The sequence below is a fragment of the Pan troglodytes genome, chromosome 5 (assembly GCF_028858775.2).
Source record: "Pan troglodytes isolate AG18354 chromosome 5, NHGRI_mPanTro3-v2.0_pri, whole genome shotgun sequence".
NCBI lineage: Eukaryota > Metazoa > Chordata > Mammalia > Primates > Hominidae > Pan > Pan troglodytes.
Window position 1 is genome coordinate 52,135,392 of NC_072403.2, and position 22,245 is coordinate 52,157,636.

Here is a 22,245-nt window from a genome sequence, read left to right on the forward strand (position 1 = left end):
TAATTACACCATTTCCCCCCAGGAGAGGAGGAAGTGGATATTTGGGTCATTCCAAGGTGATGAGTACAAGACAGGTGTGTGTGTGTGTATGTGTGTGTGTGTTGAGGGATAGGAGAAGAAAGATGAAGGAATAACTTGAAAGGCTTGGCAAGTAGGCAATGAGATGCCCGACTATGAGAGGTTGTGAGGAAAGAAGAGAAACCGGGAGTATCACATTCAACTGAAAGAATGGGAAGATGTGAGACTTCAAGGTTCTGGATGAGTTAGAAAAATAAGTTTTGTAGGAATGACATAGTGGGAAAAGTAAAAGACAAAAAAATTGTAAACCCAAAAGATAATTTTGTAAGTTTAAGGTTTCAGAAGGTTTTCAGTGTCAGATGCCCTTAGGGTCAACATGAGGCACATGAATGGAATTGTGATGGATGACAGGGTGAGGATGATGGGAATAGAGGCTAAAGAATAGCGAGGTGAGAGGATTGCACGGTGACCACCGACTCAGGAGGACAACAGGAAACAGAGTTGAGGGACAACCATGAGCCAGATAAGCTGCGTGAGAAACAGGAGGAGTGACCTGGAGAGCCGCAGGGTATGGCAGCACAGACAGGAAGAAAAGAGTTCAACTGGAGGGCAGGGGCTTCACAGAGATCATCTATAAAAAGGGATGGAACAACAGTCTAGAAGCATAGGAGGAAGCCAGAGAATTCTAAGCCTAATATTCTGGGCTTGAGAGGTAGGGAACTGGAGAATAATCTGCCTAGCAATGTGTAATTGCGAGGGAATAAGCATTGCTCAGAGCAATTAAAGACTTGGTAAGGAGAGGATATGGAGTGATTATTGTAGAGCACAAATGGTACTCTGAGAAAATCAATAATGGACTCTAGAGAAGAAAGTGGGAGAGGTTAGAATAGGGGTTGGAGGCTGGGCATGGTAGCTCACGCCTGTAATCCCAGCACTTTGGGAGGCCGAGGCAGGAGGATCGCCTGGGGTCAGGAGTTCAAGACCAGACTAGCTGACATGGTGAAACCCTGTCTCTACTAAAAATATAAAAATTAGCTGGGCGTGGTGGCACATGCCTGCAATCCCTACTACTTGGGAGGCTCAGGCAGGAGAATCACTTGAACTCAGGAGGTAGAGGTTGCAGTGAGCCAAGACTGCGCCACTGCACTCCAGCCTGGGTGACAGAGCGAGATTCTGTCTCAAAAAAGAAAAATAAATAAAATAAAATAAAATAAAATATGTTCCAGGTAGAATGTCTGAAGATGTGCGTGTGCTGCTTACCAAATAACAAACACAGATCCAGGCCGAACTCAGGCCATATTTGAAATAAAATGATTATATAGTGTCAAATATGAACATTTGTGGATGTTAAGGCTTCTACTTCTACCTTTAGATGTATTTGCTTTTCTTAAGTAGTCTGAGATGTACGGACACAGGTATTTATTGCTGTCTTAGAGAGGCTTACTGTGGTTTTCCTTAAATCTTATTCACCTCTACTATAATTATTTGTTTCTTATTTGTGCCCCAGATTTTTAAAAAGACTCAAACATGGCTTATAAAGATATATTATGGCAAAATAAAATAAAGTAAAATGGAAAACGAGAAGAGAAAAAGGGGGAAACAAGTGTAGAAACATACATTGAAGCCAAGAAGGAGGTCTGTTCCAAAAACTGAAAAGCTTCTCATAGATCCTTGAATATTGCAATGAGTGGGCCAACATTTTGCCTGTAATCTTTCTTAACATTAACAGGATAGAGTAACCCTCATCAGTTATACAGTTCACAGGGTCTATGGAATAAAGATGGGCCTGATCTAAAAACCAGGCAGAAGGATCTGTCCAGCATCCTCATTAAAAAGATATTGTTATGCGGAGAGCACTGTCTTCAGTAATTACAGAACATGAAACAAGCAGCGATTGGTCTGTTAGAGTTTCCAATCAGAATGTAAGCAAGTATTATTATTTTTTTCAATCAATAGCTTTCAGCAGTGACCTCAGTACTCAGGGAGTGCTCAATATGTTCTATTTGGTCAATATAAAACCCCAAAGTATTTTATAAAATATTAGGATATTAAAATATTACCCTCAATTTAACTCTAAATCAGACAGGTGGCAGACAAACCATAACTTCTAAAATATTATCTCACTGAATCCTCAATAAGTCCTTTGAGCAAGAATTGGAATTTTTGTTGTCCTTGAGAAACCCAGTGTATTAGTCCATTCTCACACTGCTATAAAGAAATACCTGAGACTGGGTAATTTATAAAGAAAAGAAGTTTAATTGACTCACAGTTCCACATGGCTGGGGAGGTTGCAGAAAACTTAACAATCGTGGTGGAAGGGGAAGCAGGCACGTCTTACATGGCAGCAGGAGAGGGAAAGAGAGTGAAGGGGGAAGAGCCCCTTATGAAACCATCAGATCTCGTGAGAACTCACTCACTATCATGAGAACAGCATGGGGAAAACTGTCCCCATGATCCAATCACTTCCCTCACTAGACGGGTGGGGATTATAGGTCCCTCCCTCGACATGTAGGGATTACAATTCTAGATGAGATTTGGGTGGGGACGAGGAGCCAAACCATATCACCTAGAAAGCAACTGAAAGCCAGAGAAGCTAATCACATACACTAAGTCACACAACTAGCCAGTTAGCAAAACCAAAACTAGTGAGTTCAAGTTATTTATACTGCATAAATATCACTGATACATGCAGAGGAGTGATAAGTCTCCAAACAGGAATAAGAAAACCAGCTTTCCTTGTCAATCCAAAAGAACAGTGCTGACCTTGAAGAAACAGCTACTAGGGAAGTCCACTGGTGCTTTTATCTGCTTTCCAAATGATGCTATACGCTTTATATATTTTTCAATTTTCACAATTATGATCCCTTTGGGCATAAATTGCTTTAATAAGAAATTTGGCATCTCTCAAAATCACAAGGCTCTCATCTTTCAGATAATACCTACTAGAAACTGCCAAAGAGTAAAACCACTCCTTTAGGTTTATCACTTCTCAATGGATACTATTGACAAGCCATGGGCAAATCCCATGTTGAAGAACCACTCTGGATGTGATGGGCGTCTCAGGAGGACCTCCTGGACAGGATGCAGACTCCTTATGTGACGGGCATAACTGGCGTGCATGTGAGAGTTCCCACAGCTGGACTTTAACCTATCAGGATTTCTTAGGCCAGCCAAACTTGTATGAAATTATGCTTTGTTCCATTTGTGGTCCTGATGCTACCTAAATAAAAATCATTGTGAAAAGAGGAACTGCAATCTTTCTTCACTAACAAGAGAAGCAGACAGACATTGTGTCATATAACTGCTTCAAGAAAAGACAGCTTGCTGGTAAAGGTATAGAAGCCTTTATCCTTTCTCCCTGGAGTTCTTGTGAGAGGCAAAGATCTAATACTCAGCCTCAAACTCTAGAAGAAGCCACTTTGTTCTAAAACCTCATGGACTCATCACACACCTCTCTCAGTGGAGCAAGTTCCATGATCCATGTTCCAGTCTATTATTTCTTTCCCAGTAGCGGTCCTAAAGTTCACTGTGGCTGAATAACATTGCTATTCAAAAGTATATTTTTAGTTTTCTTTAGTTAAGGAAATTTCCATTTCTCTGATTCTTCTTAGTCATCATCTAAACACTTAGAACTTGAAAAAACTCCAAGCCAACAAACAAACAAACGAAATAACCCAAACACCTCCAATACAAATAAAAACGTGTATGAGGACTATTAACTGGAATAACCTTTGAATAAAGGAAGCAGAGCGGGGGTGAATCCAAGTATTATGTAACCTGAAGATTTCACACCTTGGGGAGCCTTCTTTAAGCAAAATAATAGAAAACTAAGCACAGATACAAAAAATTAGCCTGGCACAGTGGTGCGCACCTGTGGACTCAGCCACTCTGGAGGCTGAGGTGGGAGGATCACTTGAACCTGGGAGGTGGAGGTTGCAGTGAGCCAAGATCATGCCACTGCACTCCAGCCTGGGTGACCGAGTGAGACCCTGTCTCAAAACAAAAACAAAAACAAAACACAAAAAAAGCAACTAAGCATAAACATTGGACGTTTGTTTTTTAAGAATGAGAACAAAAATAAGAAATAACTTTTGCAAATTTTGCAAAAATATATAACCACATGAACACAATGCTAGGGCTCTATTAAGTCTTGGTAAAGACCAATGCAAATGAGGGGCCCTAAAGCTTCATTTAACCCCTGGGAAATATGCCCAAGAGAGTGTGAAGTATGTACTGTGCAGTCACAAAATAATCTGGAGTCCAGGTTTTCAGAACAGCTAAAACAAGTACAGTGTTTCTATCACTGTACTGTACAGAAAAAAAACCAAAACATTGGTTTTTCTATACTCTCACATTACTTCATTTCTGGTCATTAACACATGGAGTTTTTCTCACAGCAAGCAATTCTCCAGTTCTCTGTAGACACCCACTGGATGTCTTACGCTTTAACTCAATTCTGACTCTATCTGCCTGAAGATAGTGCCAGATCCCAAAGGTTAAGGGCTCAGTACTCCAAGACTGCCCCACTTTGGACACCAATTGCATGTCCAGGCTTTGCTTCTGACCCACTAGTTATAAATTGGAAGCTCCCACAACCCCCTCCTCAGGTTCGATCATTTGCTATAATGGCTTACAGAACTTAGGGAAGCACTTTACTTATGCTCATCCTTTTATTATAAAGAATACAACTCAGTAACAGTCAGATGGAAGAGATGCATAGAGCAAGGTATGCGAGAAGGGGCACTGGGCTTCCATGCTCCTCTCTGGACTAGACCACGCTCTCAGTACCTCTACATGTTCAGCAACCTGGAAACTCCCTGAATGCTGTCCTTTGGGTTTTTATGAAGGCGTCCTTACACAGGCAGAATTGATCACATCATTGCCAATTGGTGATCAACTCTAACTTCAGCATCTCTCCCCTTCCCAGAGGTCAGACAGTAGGCTGAAAAGCTGAAAGTTCTAACCCCATCCTGAGGCCACCCAGGGCCCCTAGTGTTCTCATTAGCATACAAAAAGACACTTATCACTGAGGAGATTTTCCAGGGGTTCTTGGAACTGTGTACCAGGAAACAGGGAGGAAGACAAAAATATATTTCTTATTATATTCAAAATATTATACTCTTAGCTGATGAGGGTCAATTCCCTAAAAGGTTTAAACACCAGAACGAGCCACGAGACTTGAATCCGCAAAGTTTAAGTCAACACACCCTATTATAGATGGCTGAGTACATCCTTTCCTTGCCTAAATCCACTTTGTACGTACCCAAGGTGGAGACTGAGGAAGAGGAGCAAGTGAGGGGATTGCTTGGAACCTGTCCTAGAAGCTGTCCAATAAGTAGGGGCAGGTGAATGGACCAAGAGAGGAACCGAAAGGCAGCATAGTTTGCATGCCTAGGGCTCTTGTTGTTCTGACTCCATGCAGTGACTGTCCATCCTTTGGGTGAGTGGGACCCTCTCATTACGTGAACCCAGGGCTTGTTCTGGTGGGGCACTCACCAGAGGCTATGGAGCCCGGCTATGTCAAGCAAGGTACCATTTGTGGATGGCTGCAAGTCTCTTGCCTGCACCAGGACACTTCTAAGTCTCCCAATGGGTCTATGAAAATGTAAGAGGTAGCAGAAAGGAGCTCTCCCACATGTCCCCAGGATGGGGAGGAGGGTGGACCAGGCATATTAAAGACTTTTGAGTAAGTAGTTATGAATACAGATCTCTGTTACATGCCAGAAAATTGGGCTTCTGTGCATGATAATAAATACTTTTTATGCAAAGGAAGGATCTGACAGTCCTTTTACAGCTGCCACATTTCAGTTTACAACATCAATGGCTGCCTTGGCTCAGGGCATTTCCTAAAAGCTGACAGCTTCAACCTTCTCTGGCCCATCAATTCCTCTTCTCTGATCATTAATCTGTACAAACGTCTGTGGCTGCCATCAGCCCTGATTAGATATAGGCTCTAATTGTGCATGTGTAATTGATGAAATGCATAGCCTGTCTTACAGCTTATCCAGTCTCACAAGAGGACAGGAATTTTACTTTAAATTTGTTTAAATATTCATTTATCTATAAGATACAGGTAAGAAGAGGCAGTATAAAGTTATGTTACTAGCAAACTCTAGAGCTAGACTACCTAGTTTAAATGCTGGTCCCAGCTGTGCAACCTTGAACAATGTACTTACCCATTGATGCCTCAGTTTCCTTATCTATAAAATAGAAATAATGACAGTATCTACCTCATAGGGGTATCCTGGCTGTTAAGTAAATTAGTATATTTATATCACTTTAAAAGGTGCTGAGCACAGTAAGTGTGTGTGAGCTATTATTAATCCCAGATTGGAAGATAAACATTTTGTTTATATGCCTGTATTTGGCTTATTAGCTGTACATCCAAATCTCCCTATATCCAGAACCAAGTATATTATATCTATGTCTACATCTATCTATATATTTATATCTATACTCGTACCTGTATATAATCTTCAAAGATTGTAAAGACCAATTATAGGAATGTCAGCAAAATGTCTTCTATGAAATCAACTCTAATTAAACTAACTTGATTTTATTGATGTTATTATCTACTGAAAATGTAGAGCCCAAATTAGCCACAAAATTTCTTTTTTGTCTGTAAAGGTTTAATCATGTCCTTTACAAAACAACATGATAAATTAAATAATTCTAAGGAGGAAATCAACTGGGTAATTGCCTTCAATCCTTCCCTTTGGGGATCCTGCACCATTAGCTGGAGCTCAGAGAGACAGTGGGCAAAGGATAAAGATGCCAGTGACTATTGAAAACATCAGAAGCTCACACACAGAGTAGGTAAGCCCCTCCTATCTGGTTCCTTTCTCCTCTTCTCCCAACACACCTCTACTGTCCTTTAGACAAACCCATTTCCAGACCTCCATGCCCCATATTCAATTGTTTTGCTGAGATTTCCAATAGGTGTTTTTGATGTAATGGCCCTGAAGCCATTTTTTTTTTTTTTTAAGCTGGGGCCTCTAAATCTGCCACTCATCCTATCACAACAAATGGCCCCCTCTACCCAGTTGCTTAAGCAGGCAACCTAAATGTTATCCTGATCTCTTCTTTCTCCCTCACTTCCACATCCCACTACTCAACAAGCCCTATGTTCTCTGGACCTTTCAGTACATCTCCCATCAGCCCCCTGTTCACCCTGCCATCAATTTTGTGGCTTACCCTATGACTGCACTTGGTCTCCCTGGTCTCTGTCTGGCCACCCAAAAATCAACCTTGGAAGCCTGCTGCTAGAGAGGTCTTTCTAAAAGAGAAAATTCTGGGCTGGATGCAGTAGCTCATGCTTGTAATCCTAGCACTTTGGGAGGCCAAGGTGGGAGGATTGCTTGAGTTCAGGAGTTTGAGACCAGCCTTGGCAATATAGTGAGCCTCTGTCTTAAATAAATAAATAAATAAATAAAGCAAAAGAGAAAATTCTGATTATACCATTCCTCTATAAAATTCTTTAGTGGCTCCCCACAGCTTTTAGAATAAGGCTCTGCTTGGCATTAAAGGCCCTTCACAAAATGGCTATCACCCACCCCACTAATCTCATACCTCTCCTTTGCTTTTGTTGCCTATATTCCAGCCAAACTTCTCTTTACAGGTTCCCAAAGGCAGGTTATTCTGTGCCTGCAAGCCTTCTCATTTGCCCTTTCTTCCGCCAGTAACAGCCTTTTCCTCCAGATAACTTTCTAATTGTCTCTCAAGTCCTAGCTCATATCTCAAATCCAAGAAATCTGTCCTGAATCCCGTTAAGGTTTAGACATCCTTCTGCTGTGCTCCCATAACAGTGTTGTTAGTGAGGGCAAATGTGCCATCATTAACTGGATTACAAGAACTTCAAGGGCAGTAATGGTGTCATTTTTGTGTTTTGCTCACATATTCATTATTGAGTGCCAACTGTGTGACATGCAGATGCCTACACTTTGGAAAGGGCTCACTTGGTGATGAAATGAACCAGACAATGTTGAGAGAACAGTCCTCCCTCCCACACACTACCGTTTGATGAATTTGTTCTTTTCTTCAAAGCTATCCTTCAACCAAAGCAACAAATGCACACTAAACATATGTATTAAGATCCTCCATAATGTAATGAAACAGGGATGCCAAAATAAAAATTATACAAATTTCTTCTTGGAAGTCTTTCTTGACTACTCCCCTACCAAATACCCTTCTTCTATTGAGCTTTAATCTCCAATTCCTCTTACTATTTAAAATATTATGAATATATTTCAGAATAATGTGTCATCAGAGAGTGTGTGTGTGTGTGTGTGTGTGTGTGTGTGTGTGTGTGTGTGTGTTAGTATAGGGGCGTGGTCAAGGAAGAAATGGCCTGTAAGAGATGGATAGAATTTGTATGTGTGGAAACAAGTGGCAATGGAAGACTTCAGAATTCTCCAGGCAGGAGAGCAGCATTATCAAAGGATTTAAATATTTACATTAATATGATGTTGTTTCTAAAAAAAAAAAAAAGGTATTTCAAGGGATTAAGAAGAGGATAAAAATAATAGTTGGCCCTAAGCCATATTTTGCTGGGAATGGCCTTGTTTGTTGCACAATAACATCTGTTATTAAATACCCACAGAATCACAGGAAACATAAACCAAATGAGATTTGAGATTTTGGTATTAGTCAGCACTCACACATTTTTTACAACATTTATTTAATAGCAAGATGCTTCACTGAATACATTCCATTTGAATTCTAAATGATGGGTCATGAGCCTGCTGATGCAGATAGGCAAACTGCTCACCAGCTTGGAGCCTCTTTAAAAAATTACCCCTTTGCAGAATGCTACCCGGTGTTGTAGCTGAAAGAAGTAGAAAATGTACTTCTAAAAACAAGCAGTGTTCTACCTTCTCAACATTGAGGTGAAGGCTCTGTTTTAAAATCGAGCTGTCAATAATTGATGAGGACATTTTTAGTAAGTTTAATGTTAAATTAAAGGGCTAAATCCTAAATATGTTCCATATCATGTCCTTGTGAAGACAGGCGATTTAAAATTTAATCCATTCATTTTGCCATTTGGCAAGTGATCAAAGTAAGCTTTTCAAAAGCAGCAGGGTATCCTTTAACTTATTTTTCCCATGAAATTAAAATGGCATTTGCATTCTTTTAAGATGCAGATATAAGGAACTTCTTATGATTCAATCATTAAATTTAGAAAGTGTGCAGCTTGTTATACTCCTAATCTCTTTTCCTCCTCTCCATCTCACCTTTTCTATTTGTTTTCCTCTGTTCTTTATGTAATGACATAGAAAAGAATGTATATTAATGATGAAACCTTACATAAAATTAAATCTCTCATGTTCAAATTCCTTAAGATTTGAAACAAAAATGATTGTTTCAACCCATCACAGATTCAGGACACAAGAGACCTGAAGGAAAGCATTTCTAAATTGAAATATGACAGTCTACATCTATCATGGCTGAAGTGGATTTACTAGAAACAAAACCGACTCTTCGGCTATGGCTAACACTGCCCAAAATTTGGGAATGCAATTTTGCACAGTGGTTACATTTTCATGTGGGAATTTATTAGATATGACTTAGGTTAAAATGCTTTCTATATGCCAAGTCCACACTAGGCCCCGCACATATGCTAATTTATTTCATTCTCACAATACACTTATGAGGCAGATGAAGAAATGAGTTAAAAGAGATTAAACGATCTGCCTAAGGTGGTCAGCTCGTCAGTGACAGAATGCAGATTTCATCCCAGAGGACTATCTATGGCAGAGGAAAGCTGGGTCGATATGGCTTCATCCCTTTCAGTGCATCTCACCCAGTGGGATGGACACATCTTTTGTCTTCATCTAGTTTTTCTCATGCATATCTCATAGACCAGCAGCAGTATGAAGAATTCTTGTGCAATCCTAGAGAAATGATTGGAAATGAAAGAGGAGCTGGTTCTGTCAAAAGGAAGAGAGCTTCACATAAGCAGCTCAGATTAGAAGCGCCTGAAAATTGGATCGTATTGATGAAACTTGGTTTCCTCCGTGTGTGTGGGTATGGGTGTGTGTATATGTGTGTGTGTTACAAACAAAACTTCAGGATTGTTGAATATAGACATCGTTCAGTGCCAAAACCATTGTCAGCTAGGCAAGAAAATTTGACTGAGAATTCCCTTTTCTCCATGTGGTAGAAATGAAAGTTTAGGGAGAGCTAGGGAAGCTGGGTAAAGCCAGTAATTTATAGATAGTGTCCACTATAATTAGGATGACTACACAATGCGTTGTCCAAGCTAGGAGGGGGGTGCTATTAATTGTGCTGTGACTTCAGGACTGTCTTGGGCACACTGGTTATGTAGTCACCAATTGGTTGGTCCTCTGAGTTAGTAATTCTGAAACCATGGTCCTCAGCTCACTGGAGAGACGTGACAGTCCTCTTGATGAGTGGAACCTGTCAAAATATGCAGGCCTTCTCTGCAGTTCTCAGCAGCAAATTATGCTTATTCCATAAATGTGCTTTCTACCAAGGGCTGCTTATTTGTGATCTAATAAAAGTTATGGAATAAATTTTTATTCCATAAAATTTCATAAACGAGTTTACAAAATGATTCTAGTTATTCAGCTTAAAAATATGGCTATTGCTGCACAACTCTTGGTACTCCTGTAGCACATGAGCATATGGAGAGTTGGAATTCTTGCAGCTAGTAGAAATAATAATCATCACTAACACCAGTTCTTCCAAATGCAGACACTGTTCTAAGTGCTTTACATCCTTATAGTCCAACTTATGGATAACAGATCAGCGGTGGCAGCATCTCCTGGAAGCTTCCTAAATATGCATTATCTCAGGTCACAAGTCTCTAGACCTACTAATTTAGAATCTTTATCTCAGCAAGACCCCCCAGATAATCAGTAGCCCGTTGAAGTTTAAGAGGTAGCAGTTTAGAAGACATGGGTTGGACCATTTAAGACCTAAGCACTTCCTGACTCTGAATAAACTGATTTATACAATTGTGCTACTGAGAATTATCAGTACTGTTCTTGGGTGTTAATAGTTTTCAGCTCTTTGCATTAATTAATGCATTAACGCTTGTTGACTGGTTTGTTCTTACAATCATGACATTGTTTTTCCTTTGATTATTATCGTGTTATCTGCACGTTCTTTATTTTGACTGAGTTTTCTCCCCACTACAAAGAGGGAACATATTGGGTAGGTGGGACACTGTTGGAAGTTCTCATGAACAAGTGAAGAAGAGAATGTGCAGAGACATTCAAATGGTACAAGCTTTGACCTGAGCTGATTGGTAATGTGACCCCCAATCTGCCTAGGAGTATCCCCGGAAGAATTTATTTCTGCTGTTTTGTGTTGCCTAATCCTGGTACATTTAAGATGAAGCAGTACATCCATGAGAATGAGACCATCCTCAGGCTTTGCGTCATGGATATAAGCAGCAGATTCCCTGATCTCACTCAATTGTAACTACTTTTCCCACAGGGTCCTAGTGATCAAGCTTTGTCTCCAGCATCATTTTACCCTCTATTCTTGGAAGGGACACTGGAGGCGACTGATTCCAACCCCTCGACTTGAAAGTTGAAAGATGCAAAGCACAGAGCAGGGGATGACATGCTCAAGGCCCCATCACCAGTCGGAGGCAGACCTGCATAGAACTTGGGACATAAATGTAGGCATACACAAAACCCAGAGACATTCCACCAACATTTAAAATCAAGAATCCTCCCTGATATATTTTGACCTTGTAAATGATGCAAAGGGTTTGAACAATTCAAAACAAACAAACAAACAAAAAAACAGGTCTAGGATAAGTTTTTTCAAAATCATCAAATATAAATTTCAACCCAATTTTTTAATTTCATAAAACCAAGGTTAAAAGAGGTTGAGTGATTAGTTAAAAGTTATGGGCAAGTGATGGTAACGTCGAGCCTCTAATTCATATATTTGCCAAGCTCTAGCTTTGAATGATATTGTAACTTGAAAGGAATAATGTTGTTCTTTTTAGAAAATAACATGGTCATGGTAGACCACTTGGAAAAATATACATAAACATAAGGACAAAGTGACCCATACATTAAAGATAATCACTGTTAATATTTTTATTAAATGAAAAGCATTACATGTAACTTTACCTAAGTTTATCAGAAAAAAAGAATTAAAGAGAGTGGGTATGGTGGTTCACGCCTATAATCCCAGCACTCTGGGAGGCCAAGGTGAGAAGATCACTTGAGCCCAGGAGTTTGAGACCAGCCTAAGCAACATAGGAAGACCCCATCTCTACAAAACAAACAAACGAAAACGAGGTGGGCATAGTGCATGCACTGGTGGTCCCAACTACTTGGGAGCCTGAGGTGGGAGGATCATTTGAGCCTGGGAAGTTGAGGCTGCAATGAACCATGATCATGCCAGCCTGGGGAACAGAGTGAGACCTTGTGTAAAATAAAATAAAATAAGAAATATAAGAAATATGAGAAATTGCTGACTTTCAGAAAAAGATTTCTTTAAAACAAGAAATATTCATTTCCTGAAGGAGTCTTCTATACTTTAAATACAAATCTCAAGAAAAATAAATTTATGTTTCTAGATGTAAAAGCTGTCATCTGTCTTAAGAAAATCAGAAGATGTTATAATACTGATATCTAAATAAAATTTTAAGACTTCTATTTTCTAATTTAAAAACAACCTGAGCCTACTTAAGAATAAAATCATGGAAAAAGGCAAATTTATAAAATATTATATAAAAGTAACAAAAGCAGCGGTAGAAAAAAAAATAGCCACATAGAGAAGTAACTGTAATGGTCATATATGCAATAAACAAAAAATAAATTTACAAGAACAGTTAGTGACTCTCTTAATTCCAACTCTAAGTTTCTTGACCTGTGGGAGTTTGGATTTGCTGTTTCAGAAAACACCATTTTATTCACTTCATTAATGGCACAAATTTTTACTCGCTTCATTAAACAATCATGTCTGTCTCATTTTTTTCCTCCTAAAATTCCTAAATGCATTTCTACTGGTGTTGAAGAGAGCAGACATAAGCCATTATCTCATTGGTAACTCCACAAAATTGAACTTCCAGGTTCCTAATTCTATCATTTGTGTTATTATAGCAAATGTGTTCTTTAATAAAGTCACTCATCATAGAACCCTCTGAGTTGGTGTCTCATTTTCAATGGATCGGGTTTTTCATCTGCTGTATAATGGTCATAACTGGATTTCTCTTCATCTAAATCTGGGGTTATTTCAGCTGTTTCATGTATCTCATATCTTCCTCTTTCTTGGAGTAACATTTTACGTTGTGTGAGAAAACATCTTTGAGTAGGCCCTCTCCTCCCACGATAGTGACAGGTGATAAACATTTCAAGTCATTGACTGGCCAAATACGTGTGTATCACACTAGACTGATAGTTTGACTTAGAACATAATCCAGGTTAAGAATCACTTCAATTTTCCCCAGAATATGACTCCACTGTTTTTTAGCCAACTGTGTTATAGAAGACAAGTGAGATCCTGGCCTTGTTTTGTCTTTGGAAGCTTTACAGAATTTCGCTAATTTTGGAGTTCAGAACTTTTAGTAAAATGTGACTAGATGTGTGATTTTTTTCCCCATTATTTCTGGAAGGCAGGGGTCAGCAAACTAAGCCCAGTCTGGCCTGATGCTTATTTATGTTTAATAAGGTTTTGTAGGAAAACAGTCACGTACTGTGTTTTTGTTACATATTGAAGCTTTTGTGCTGCAATACAGTCAAGAAATATTACCTGCAAAACTTAAACTACTTACTATCTGGTTCTTCACAGAAAAAAATTTGCTGACTATTCCTATAGGGCATTCAGTGGGCTCTTATTGTGTCTTTGTTCATAGTTTCTTCACACTCATATTTAGATAATTTCTTCCTCTCCATTGCTTCTACTACCTTCCTTCAGCATTCCTAGCTGGATATAGAATTTCTTGCATCTATTATCTGTTTTTCTTTTCTTCCATATTTTCCATCTCTCTGTCTTTTGACTCTGTATTCTCAGAATTCCTTTCACATTATTTTTCAGATCATTAACTTATTCTTCAGTTAGGTCCATTCAACTCTTCTGCTAAATTTTCCAATAAATTTTGCCAGCACAGGGACGCTTATTTTGTTATATCTCTTTTTTTTCACAGCAGCTGTGTTCTTGTGTTACAGCTGTCATAGCCTGTTAAATCTTTCTGCGAATATTAAATAGATCTCTTTTTTAAAAAAGATCTTGTCTACTTTCTGCATAGCTCTGAATACTCTAGGTCACCTGTGCTCTTGGTTTATCTCACTAGCTATGTATCTTGCTGTTGGTTCTTCTCAAGTGCGTGGAGATCCTTGGTCATGCATTCACAACATTAGAATGAAGCTGGTAAGTAAAGACAGCTGGAGGAGTGCCAGCTGCAGCTGTGCAGATACAGGCCTTTCTTGGATGGTAGGCTGAGCCCTGTGAGTGGAGGTTTTGTGTACAGGAGCTTCATTTAGGAGTGCTGTCAGGATCAACACCTGTGGAGACCTGAGAGACCCAGGATTGGGCAGAGGGAGGACTTGAACTCAATGCAGTCCCAACAAAGGCCTCTGCAGATTCAAGGTGGCAATGAGGGGAGGGGTACCCTTCACAGGCACTCCCAGTTCAGGATCTTATGTTCCCCTCTCCTCTCATGGAACAGTCACAGGTCGAGAGCTATCCCTGGGGAGAGAGCATGGCCCTGGGAGGTGATGCCAGCTCTCCAAGGCTAAGGGCTATTCTCATGCAGGGACTCAGCTGAGAACATTCAGCTGCCCATAATTCAGAGGTAGCGAATGATTGCTGCGGGCCTGCTTGAGGATCTGGGCTGCTCATCACAGCTTCACTACACCCTGGATGGGAAGACTGGGGGCTTGGGCTTGTGGGTGGGAAGTGCTGACAGGCTTCAGGACACAGAAGCCAGGAGGAGTCAAGTGAGTATAGGGCCCCAGGACTAAGCCCACCAGAGTGGCTTTACTCTGGGGCAGGTAGAGCCTGCTGCAGGCAGAGGAGAGAAGCGCTGACTCTGAGGGCTGCAGGAGTGCCGGGACCTTGCTGAGGGGCAATGGGCCTCCGCACCATCTGGATGATTCTTTTAGGCCATTCGATGCTCCCACTTTGTGCCATGCTCACAGACCACCCTCTCATTGCTGATTCCTGTGGAGGGTTCCCCTCGGCTCTTCGAGGTTGCAGCTGGCATCGTGGAGAAGGTGGGCCCCAGAGTCAGACTGAGCTTCTCGTCAATCAGTGATGTGTATTTACTCGTTGTGTGTGATTGGCTGTCTTCTCAGATGGTTCCCAGTGATCCTCACATCCTGCTATTCATGCCCTTATGCAAGCCCCTCCCTTTGAATATGGGCTGGATGTAGGGATTTGCTTTAAGTAATACAATCTGTCAAAAGTGGTGGGCTGTCACTTCTGAGAGGAATGCACACAAAAAAACTGTGACTCCTCGTTTTATTCTCTCTGGCTCCTCTCAATGGCCTCTTCTGATGAAGCAAGCTGCTGTGGTGTGAGTTGCCCTCTGGAGAACCCCACATGGCAAGGAACAGGGGGTGACCACCAGCCAACAACCAGAGAGGAACCGAGGCCCTCATCCAACAGCCTGTGAGGAGCTGAATCCTGCTAACAGCCACTGAGTGAGCTTATAAGTGCTTCCTTCCCCAGTCAAACCTTGAGATAAGACTGTAGCCACAGCCAGTTCTGTGATACATCCTTGTGAGAGTCCCTGAGCTAAAGACCCAATTAAGTCATGCCTGGATTCCTGATTCATACATACTGTGAGAGAATACACGTGTTGTTTTAATCCACTGAGTTTTGGGGCAATTTGCTACCTATTTGACAGAGTTTTCCAGAGAATCAGAACCAACAGGATGTATATCTGTCTGCCTGCCTGCCTATCTCTCTGTCTGTCCATCCATCTATTTAATGAGAGAAAGAGATTTATTCTAAGGAAGAGGCTCATGGGTTTATGGAGGCTTGACAAGGCTGAAATCTGCAAGGTAGGCCAACAGGCTGGAGAGGTAAGATGAGTTGCAGCTCCAGTCTAACGACAGTATAATGACAGACTTCTTAGTCACAGAGGTCAGTCTTTGTTCTATTAAGGCCTTCAACTGATTGGATGAAGCCCACACACGCTATGAAGGTTAAACTGCTTTACTCAGAGCCCACCAATTTAAATGTTAATCTCATCCAAAAAGCACCTTCACGGAAACATCCAAAACAATGTTTGACCAAATATCTGAGCACCGTGGCACTGCCAAGTTGACACATAATTAACCATCTCAGCTACCCAACCACAGACAACAAATCCACTGGTGAACTAAGGCCAGTACCTAATCCCACCACATTTCCATCCCTGCAGCTGTATAACAAAAATTTGAAGATTATCATAAAAATTAGATAACAGGATACTTGCAAAGCACTTGGCACATGGTGCTCAGTAAATGTTGGTTTCTTTCTCTTTTTTCTTGCTTCCTTTCCCTTACTCGTGGTAGTGGTAGTAGGGATAACCTGGATAATGTTCACGATTATTCTGGGAAGTAGAAAGAAATACATCTCATGCTGAATTAACACATAATACTGTATTTTGTACACCAGTCTCTTTTAGGTTTAACTGTTTCCCTATCTCTGAAAAACTAGCCAGTGTCATGTGCACCACTATAATGAGCAGCCAAGTAGGTGACGAGACTCTGTGCTGTAGTAATTGGGCCAAGGTAAAGCCAGCCTTTAACACTCTTCAGTTTTCAGATATAAGCTTTATATCACAAAACAATAACAGATATTATCACTTTTAATTGTGAAGAAGTTAAGAACCTTGCCAAAAGCCACTCAGCTAGTGACAGTATAGCTGGGATTTTAACACCAATGTTTGTCTCTGAAGCTTGTGCCCTTTTCTATCAAATGCTTGCACAGTTCTGTCCATTGTTATACAAAATAGCCAATATTGCTAAAAAGATGAACATGGCAAAATATTATTATCTTAATGATCATCTAAAGCTTCAAAATGGAGTTAAATATGGGTTACACCCTTTACAAGGGCGTTCTACTTCTACCTGCCCCTCACCTTCAGCCGAGTGAAACCGATCACATCCTCCTTAGACTCTCTACTGAACCTTGTACATTCTGTCATCATAGAACCTGTAACAAGTTATTGTGCTTCTTTAAAGAGTCTACCCCTTGTGAAACTATTGCTAGCCTCTTGAAATAAGGGACAATGACTTAATCCTGTTAGGTGGTAGGTTTATAGAGGTTTATTTCATTATGCTTCACAACTCACATATATATAGACGCATAACTACTTTTATGTATATTAAATGTCACACAATACATAAAACAAAACAATTGGAAAAAGATACATCAAAATGTTAAAATGCTTTTCTGTTATAAAACTGTGTTAACATTCTTTGTCTTTTTGGTCATACTCTTTAATTTTTCTATAAACATGTAATGTTTAATTGGAAAAAACAAATGTTAAAAATAGGACTTTTTTGAATTAAAATAATAATTTTCAGTCTGTATCACTCCTAGAAGAAACTGATTTCGAAAGTTCATTTTATATTCAGTAGATACTTTGTTGTAAAAGTATAGACTCTTTCCTTTTTCATTTGGTCCTCAGTTTGTCTTTTGCAAGTTTTAAGTGGAGGTTCCAAGATGTTATGAATAAGTTCCATGTTCACCATATCTAAGCCCCTCTAAGCGTCTTTCATTGTAGCTGTTTTGCTCAGAGTTTAAAGATGTCTGATCTTTACAAATATTCTTGAATATTTTACCTGTCCTGCCTTATATAAGCCTTCCTGGACCTTAGCTATGTCTGTGTTTGTTTTTGTTTTAAGGAATGGTACCCAAAGCTGTGGTATTTTGAATTTCAGGAGTTGGGGTTCCAACATCTTGGAAGTGGGCAGCTCACGCTCACACTATTTTCTCTAGTGCCCTTCCTGATGGACCAACATGGTTCTTTTTGGCCAGCAGGGAAATTGGGTTAACAGACTTTCTGACATTTATTCTTGCTTCCACTAAAGATGAGGGCACAGAATTCACAATTTCTCTGCTCTCTCTGTTTCATCCATGAAAACATGTTTTGTATACTACTAATTATGATAACATTAACATTATGGTGTTTGCGTAGCACTTCAGGGTTTAAAAGTTGCTTTCACATATGTTGTCTACCTTTGATATTGATTATATCATTGATGTTCATAACCCTCTGAGGTACACAGAGGAAACATTACTATTACCACTTTTCAGATGAAGAAAATACGACTTAAGGAGCTTAAGTGATTTTCCTTTGCTGAAGTTAATCTCTTCATTCTAGTTGGAAAAACTAAAAGTTATGACCATAGCTCCTTTATCACATGAGAAAAAAATCTTGTGCAGCATTGTAAAAATGCATAAATAATAAACATGAACAGATAAAAATAGAATTATAAATATCTCAGGACCATTAGGTATTTTCTCTTTATATAATGCAGAAGAGATTAATCAACATTGATTTGGCTGAATGGCTGTGTCCATCTATGGCATGGGCATTTCCTCTAAATGAAAATGTAGCTGTTGAGCTAATCATGATCATTTCCTTTTTAGAGAGCTGTAAGAGTGTGGCAGATTTTTTTTTAAAATCATGAGTTGTGTGTTTCTTTTGTGAACAAGCCTAATCCCTGCATTTTGTTCTTAGGGCAAAGTTGGCCTGTAGTCAGCTCTATGAAAGGCTGGGTACATAAGATGCTGAGAAAGATGATGAGGAGTCAGCTGAATGGAGCACAGCATGGAGGTTTACTATGGATCACACAGCAAGCAAAATTTGGACTCTGATTATTTTATCTTTTACTTTCCAGTAGCATTTTGGCTGCCTTCCTGTTTGTGGTTCACATATTAACACAAAGCTTACTTAAGACAACAAGGTATTCAACCTGCAAACCTTTGATAAGGGGAAAGTGTTTGCTCGAGAACTTCTGTTTTTGGAATGCTGTTTGCATTTGCAGAGGAATATATTAATTGATGGTTTCTTTCACTGAATCCCATTACTCTATTCAGGTAGCTATATATAGGTCATCTACTGCCTCAACTGTGGAAGCAGAAAACAAAAGGTCAGATTCTTGGCCTTGGGTTCAAAAGCTAAGGTACAGCTGCTAGCACAAAATATTTGGAGGTATATTTGCAGAAACAGTTGTTCCATCAAAGAGAAGATAAAAATTCTCTGGACTAGGGAAAAGTAGGAGCGTTAGAGAAGGGAGCAATAAGGTTGTATGCTGATGTAGGTCTCTGAGTATGGGCTCTGCATCCCCCCACCCCATCTTGGTCACAACCTTCAAAGGGTGGTAAAATTCTGGGATCCAAGTGAGTTGAGAAATCTGAAACAGACAGCACCTGTGCCTCACCACCTGGAGAGGGAGGAGTGACCAGGAAAGCAGCCAGCCTCCAGAATCCCTCTCCCATGTCCTATGTTAACAGTAGAGCAGACATGGTTGTGTGGACATCTAGGCAGAGAGGTCCCGAGACAGCCCCAGTGGATTTCTCATAGTTCTAGAGTGTAATGGAAGAACCACCAAGTATTTTCTGAATTTTTCCAAGAGGGGTACAGAGGTAGGCTGAGAGAGCAGGAGACCCAAGGAGACCCTTTGGTCAGGACAACGAAGATGGAGGGTAACCACCTGGCCTCTTAACAGGGGAGCAAACGGAAACATGGGCACTTCCTGCCATGAGGAATATATGCAGATGACTGGAACCAGCAGGCTGAGAATATAGTGGCGGATGCTGATTGGCTAAATTTAAACAAGGTCACTGTCACTCTTAACAACCATATCTCAACATTTTGACAATGTATAAAGGTTTCATTTTATTTATTATTTATTTTTTGAGACAGGTCTCACTCTGTTGCCCAGGCTGGAGTACAGTGGTGCAATCATCACCTTTTTTTTTTTTTCCCACAGTTGATCAGGAATCATGTGTAAGTGTTTTAAATTCAGCATCTGTTTGGGAGTGGTCTGAATTGACTGAGAAAACCCTGAGGTGGCTAAGATTACATTATTATGATCAGCAGACTAGGGTTTTACAGTAGATATTATTTTTGCTACAAAAAATAAAGGATATTATTGCTTTTGTTTCCCTGAGCCAATTGCCTTTGAAGTCTGTAGCCTCTATGCCCCACTAAAGCTCATGATGAGAATGCAATCACAATGCAAAACAGTTGGTGAGTTTGCCAACACTGGACTTGGCTCCACCATCTTCTCTCAAATAGAGACCTCCTCTAAGCCACTCAGATGGCACCCAAAGTCATTGTTCTTTTAATGGTTGGACACTAAAAATCATAAAACCTTTTTTGTTGGCTTGGTATAAGCATCACCTAGTTTTTTATTCTTGAGAAAGAAAAGCTATTTGATTGTCAGAGGCTAGTGATGACAAAGTGCTTGTAGCACGGCCACAGAGCTAAGACCTTTATTTTGCTACACAGCTATTGAGACACAGGCTCTTCTCCACTATTCCGTCTTAGAGCTTGGTTAATTTCTCATGCTCTATCCATGCAAATGCCACATAAAAATAATCAGATGCGACCAGAAAGTTTCTTAAAGTATGGAAGATGTTGCACAAATGCAACAACAGTAAAGGAACATCCACTATGAGGTCATCAGCATTTTAGTGAGGTGGGTTCTTTTCCCAAATGAAGAATATTTGGGCTAGGCATGGTGGCTCACACCTGTAATCCCAGCACTTTGGGAGGCCAAGGGGGGTGGATCACGATGTCAGGAGTTTGAGACCAGCTTGGCCAATATGGTGAAACCCCATCTCTACTAAAACTACAAAAATTAGCCAGGCGTGGTGGTGTGCACCTGTAGTGCCAGCTACTCGGGAGGGTGAAGCAGAAGAATCACTTGAACCTAGGAGGTGGAGGTTGCATTGAGCTGAGTAAGCCAAGGTTGTGCCACTGCACTCCAGCCTGGGTGACAGAGTGAGACTCTGTCTAAAAACGGAACAAAACAAAAACCAACTACGCAGGGTTGGTGTGTAGAATTCTAGTGGATATTATTACATCATGAGAGGTTTCCTCGGAATATCTGCCTTCAATTATGGGCATCAGCAGCAGTGCCCATCATAGAGTATACTTTGCCACGACACAAGCTCTGAGGAGAGACAAGCCCCCACCACAAGAAACAGCAACTGTGTCCAGGAGTATGTAAGGTATGGCCACAACTAGGAGCTCTGTGGTCCTATGATTTAAATATCCCACCATCAAAAGAGGCATCCATGAGACCTGTCAATCTGCACTGGCCAAAACATAAAGAACGTGTTTAAACTCTAATCTAGTCACCATCAAACTGTCCCTGTTTCAGATCTGAAGGGTTATACACAGTCTTTCCCACAAAATGCTACTTTGGGGAATATTTTAAATACAAAAACCTGTCTGTATTTGAAAGAAGCTGTCCCATAAGCTCGTACATAAGGACTTTAAACTGCAGTCACACTTTTTCAACACTCAAGCATGGGAGTTGAAATTGCTCTGAAAGCTCTCTGGACTGCATTAAATCATCCTCTTGGCCGTGTATCAGCTACAGTTTATTTCCTCTTGATGGAGCCTTTGCTTCCCAGATAGATAGGTTGAACAGAGCAGCAAATATGTATGTCATTTTGTGAGCTAGACAGGGCTAGAGGTGAGTGGCAGCCTCCAAACAGATGCCTGGGTTGACTTCCCCTGAAACTAGGTGTGAGTTTTATTAAGTTCTTAAGCAGATACCATCAGTACTATCCGGCCTTTATGTGGAAATGGAAGACAAATGCATGCTGGCAATGCAGCCTCTGCCTGCAAGGGCAAGAATAAAACATCGTTTTGTTCTATCAAAAAAGTAATTTAGAATGGTGCTTGAGGAAAAAAGAAAGATCAGCAAAACTGTCCCCTTTGATTGTCTGTTCTCAAGTCTTTCATTGTTTCATTTGTGGAACGTGTTGGTTTTCTATTTGTACATCCATCTCTGTTCTATCACAAATGGGCTCAGATTTCCACATGGCTATTTACCTGATCTTGTTAATTTTCCTATTAGGAAGCCCAGTGATCTGGGTAAAATACCATTCTTGGTGAAAATTATTTTCTCATAGGAGGAGAAATGGCTTTTTCTATAGGTAGATGACTATAGAACTAAATATTCAAACTAAGACACATTTCAGTGTAAAAGAAGGTGTTGATAATTATGGTAGGAGGACTAGTACCCAGAAGAACTGTCCTGGGCCAGTTGGGGTGTGTGGTTG

At 40.3% G+C, this 22,245-nt stretch overlaps 2 protein-coding genes and 1 long non-coding RNA gene across 8 annotated transcripts in view; 2 read left to right on the plus strand and 1 right to left on the minus strand.

Moving 5' to 3' along the window:
• The window catches only part of ENPP4 (ectonucleotide pyrophosphatase/phosphodiesterase 4), a 138,805-nt gene extending 126,774 nt beyond the window's left edge, over positions 1–12,031 (plus strand). The window contains exon 6 of one of the 2 annotated variants that reach the window (XM_054685872.2): positions 11,479–12,031. In XM_054685872.2, coding sequence (XP_054541847.1) covers positions 11,479–11,571 — 93 coding nt within the window. In that variant the 3' untranslated portion in view covers positions 11,572–12,031. Of the gene's footprint in view, positions 1–2,950; positions 3,057–11,478 lie in introns of those variants that run through there. The other variant, XM_024357235.3, reaches the window with a different exon arrangement.
• RCAN2 (regulator of calcineurin 2) overlaps positions 1–22,245 on the minus strand; it is a 272,477-nt gene that overhangs the window by 34,416 nt on the left and 215,816 nt on the right.
• The window catches only part of LOC107975155 (uncharacterized), a 64,504-nt gene continuing 63,336 nt past the window's right edge, over positions 21,078–22,245 (plus strand). Inside the window, exon 1 of the long non-coding RNA XR_001718449.4 lies at positions 21,078–21,183. This is a non-coding gene — a long non-coding RNA (uncharacterized LOC107975155). The remainder of the gene's footprint in view (positions 21,184–22,245) is intronic.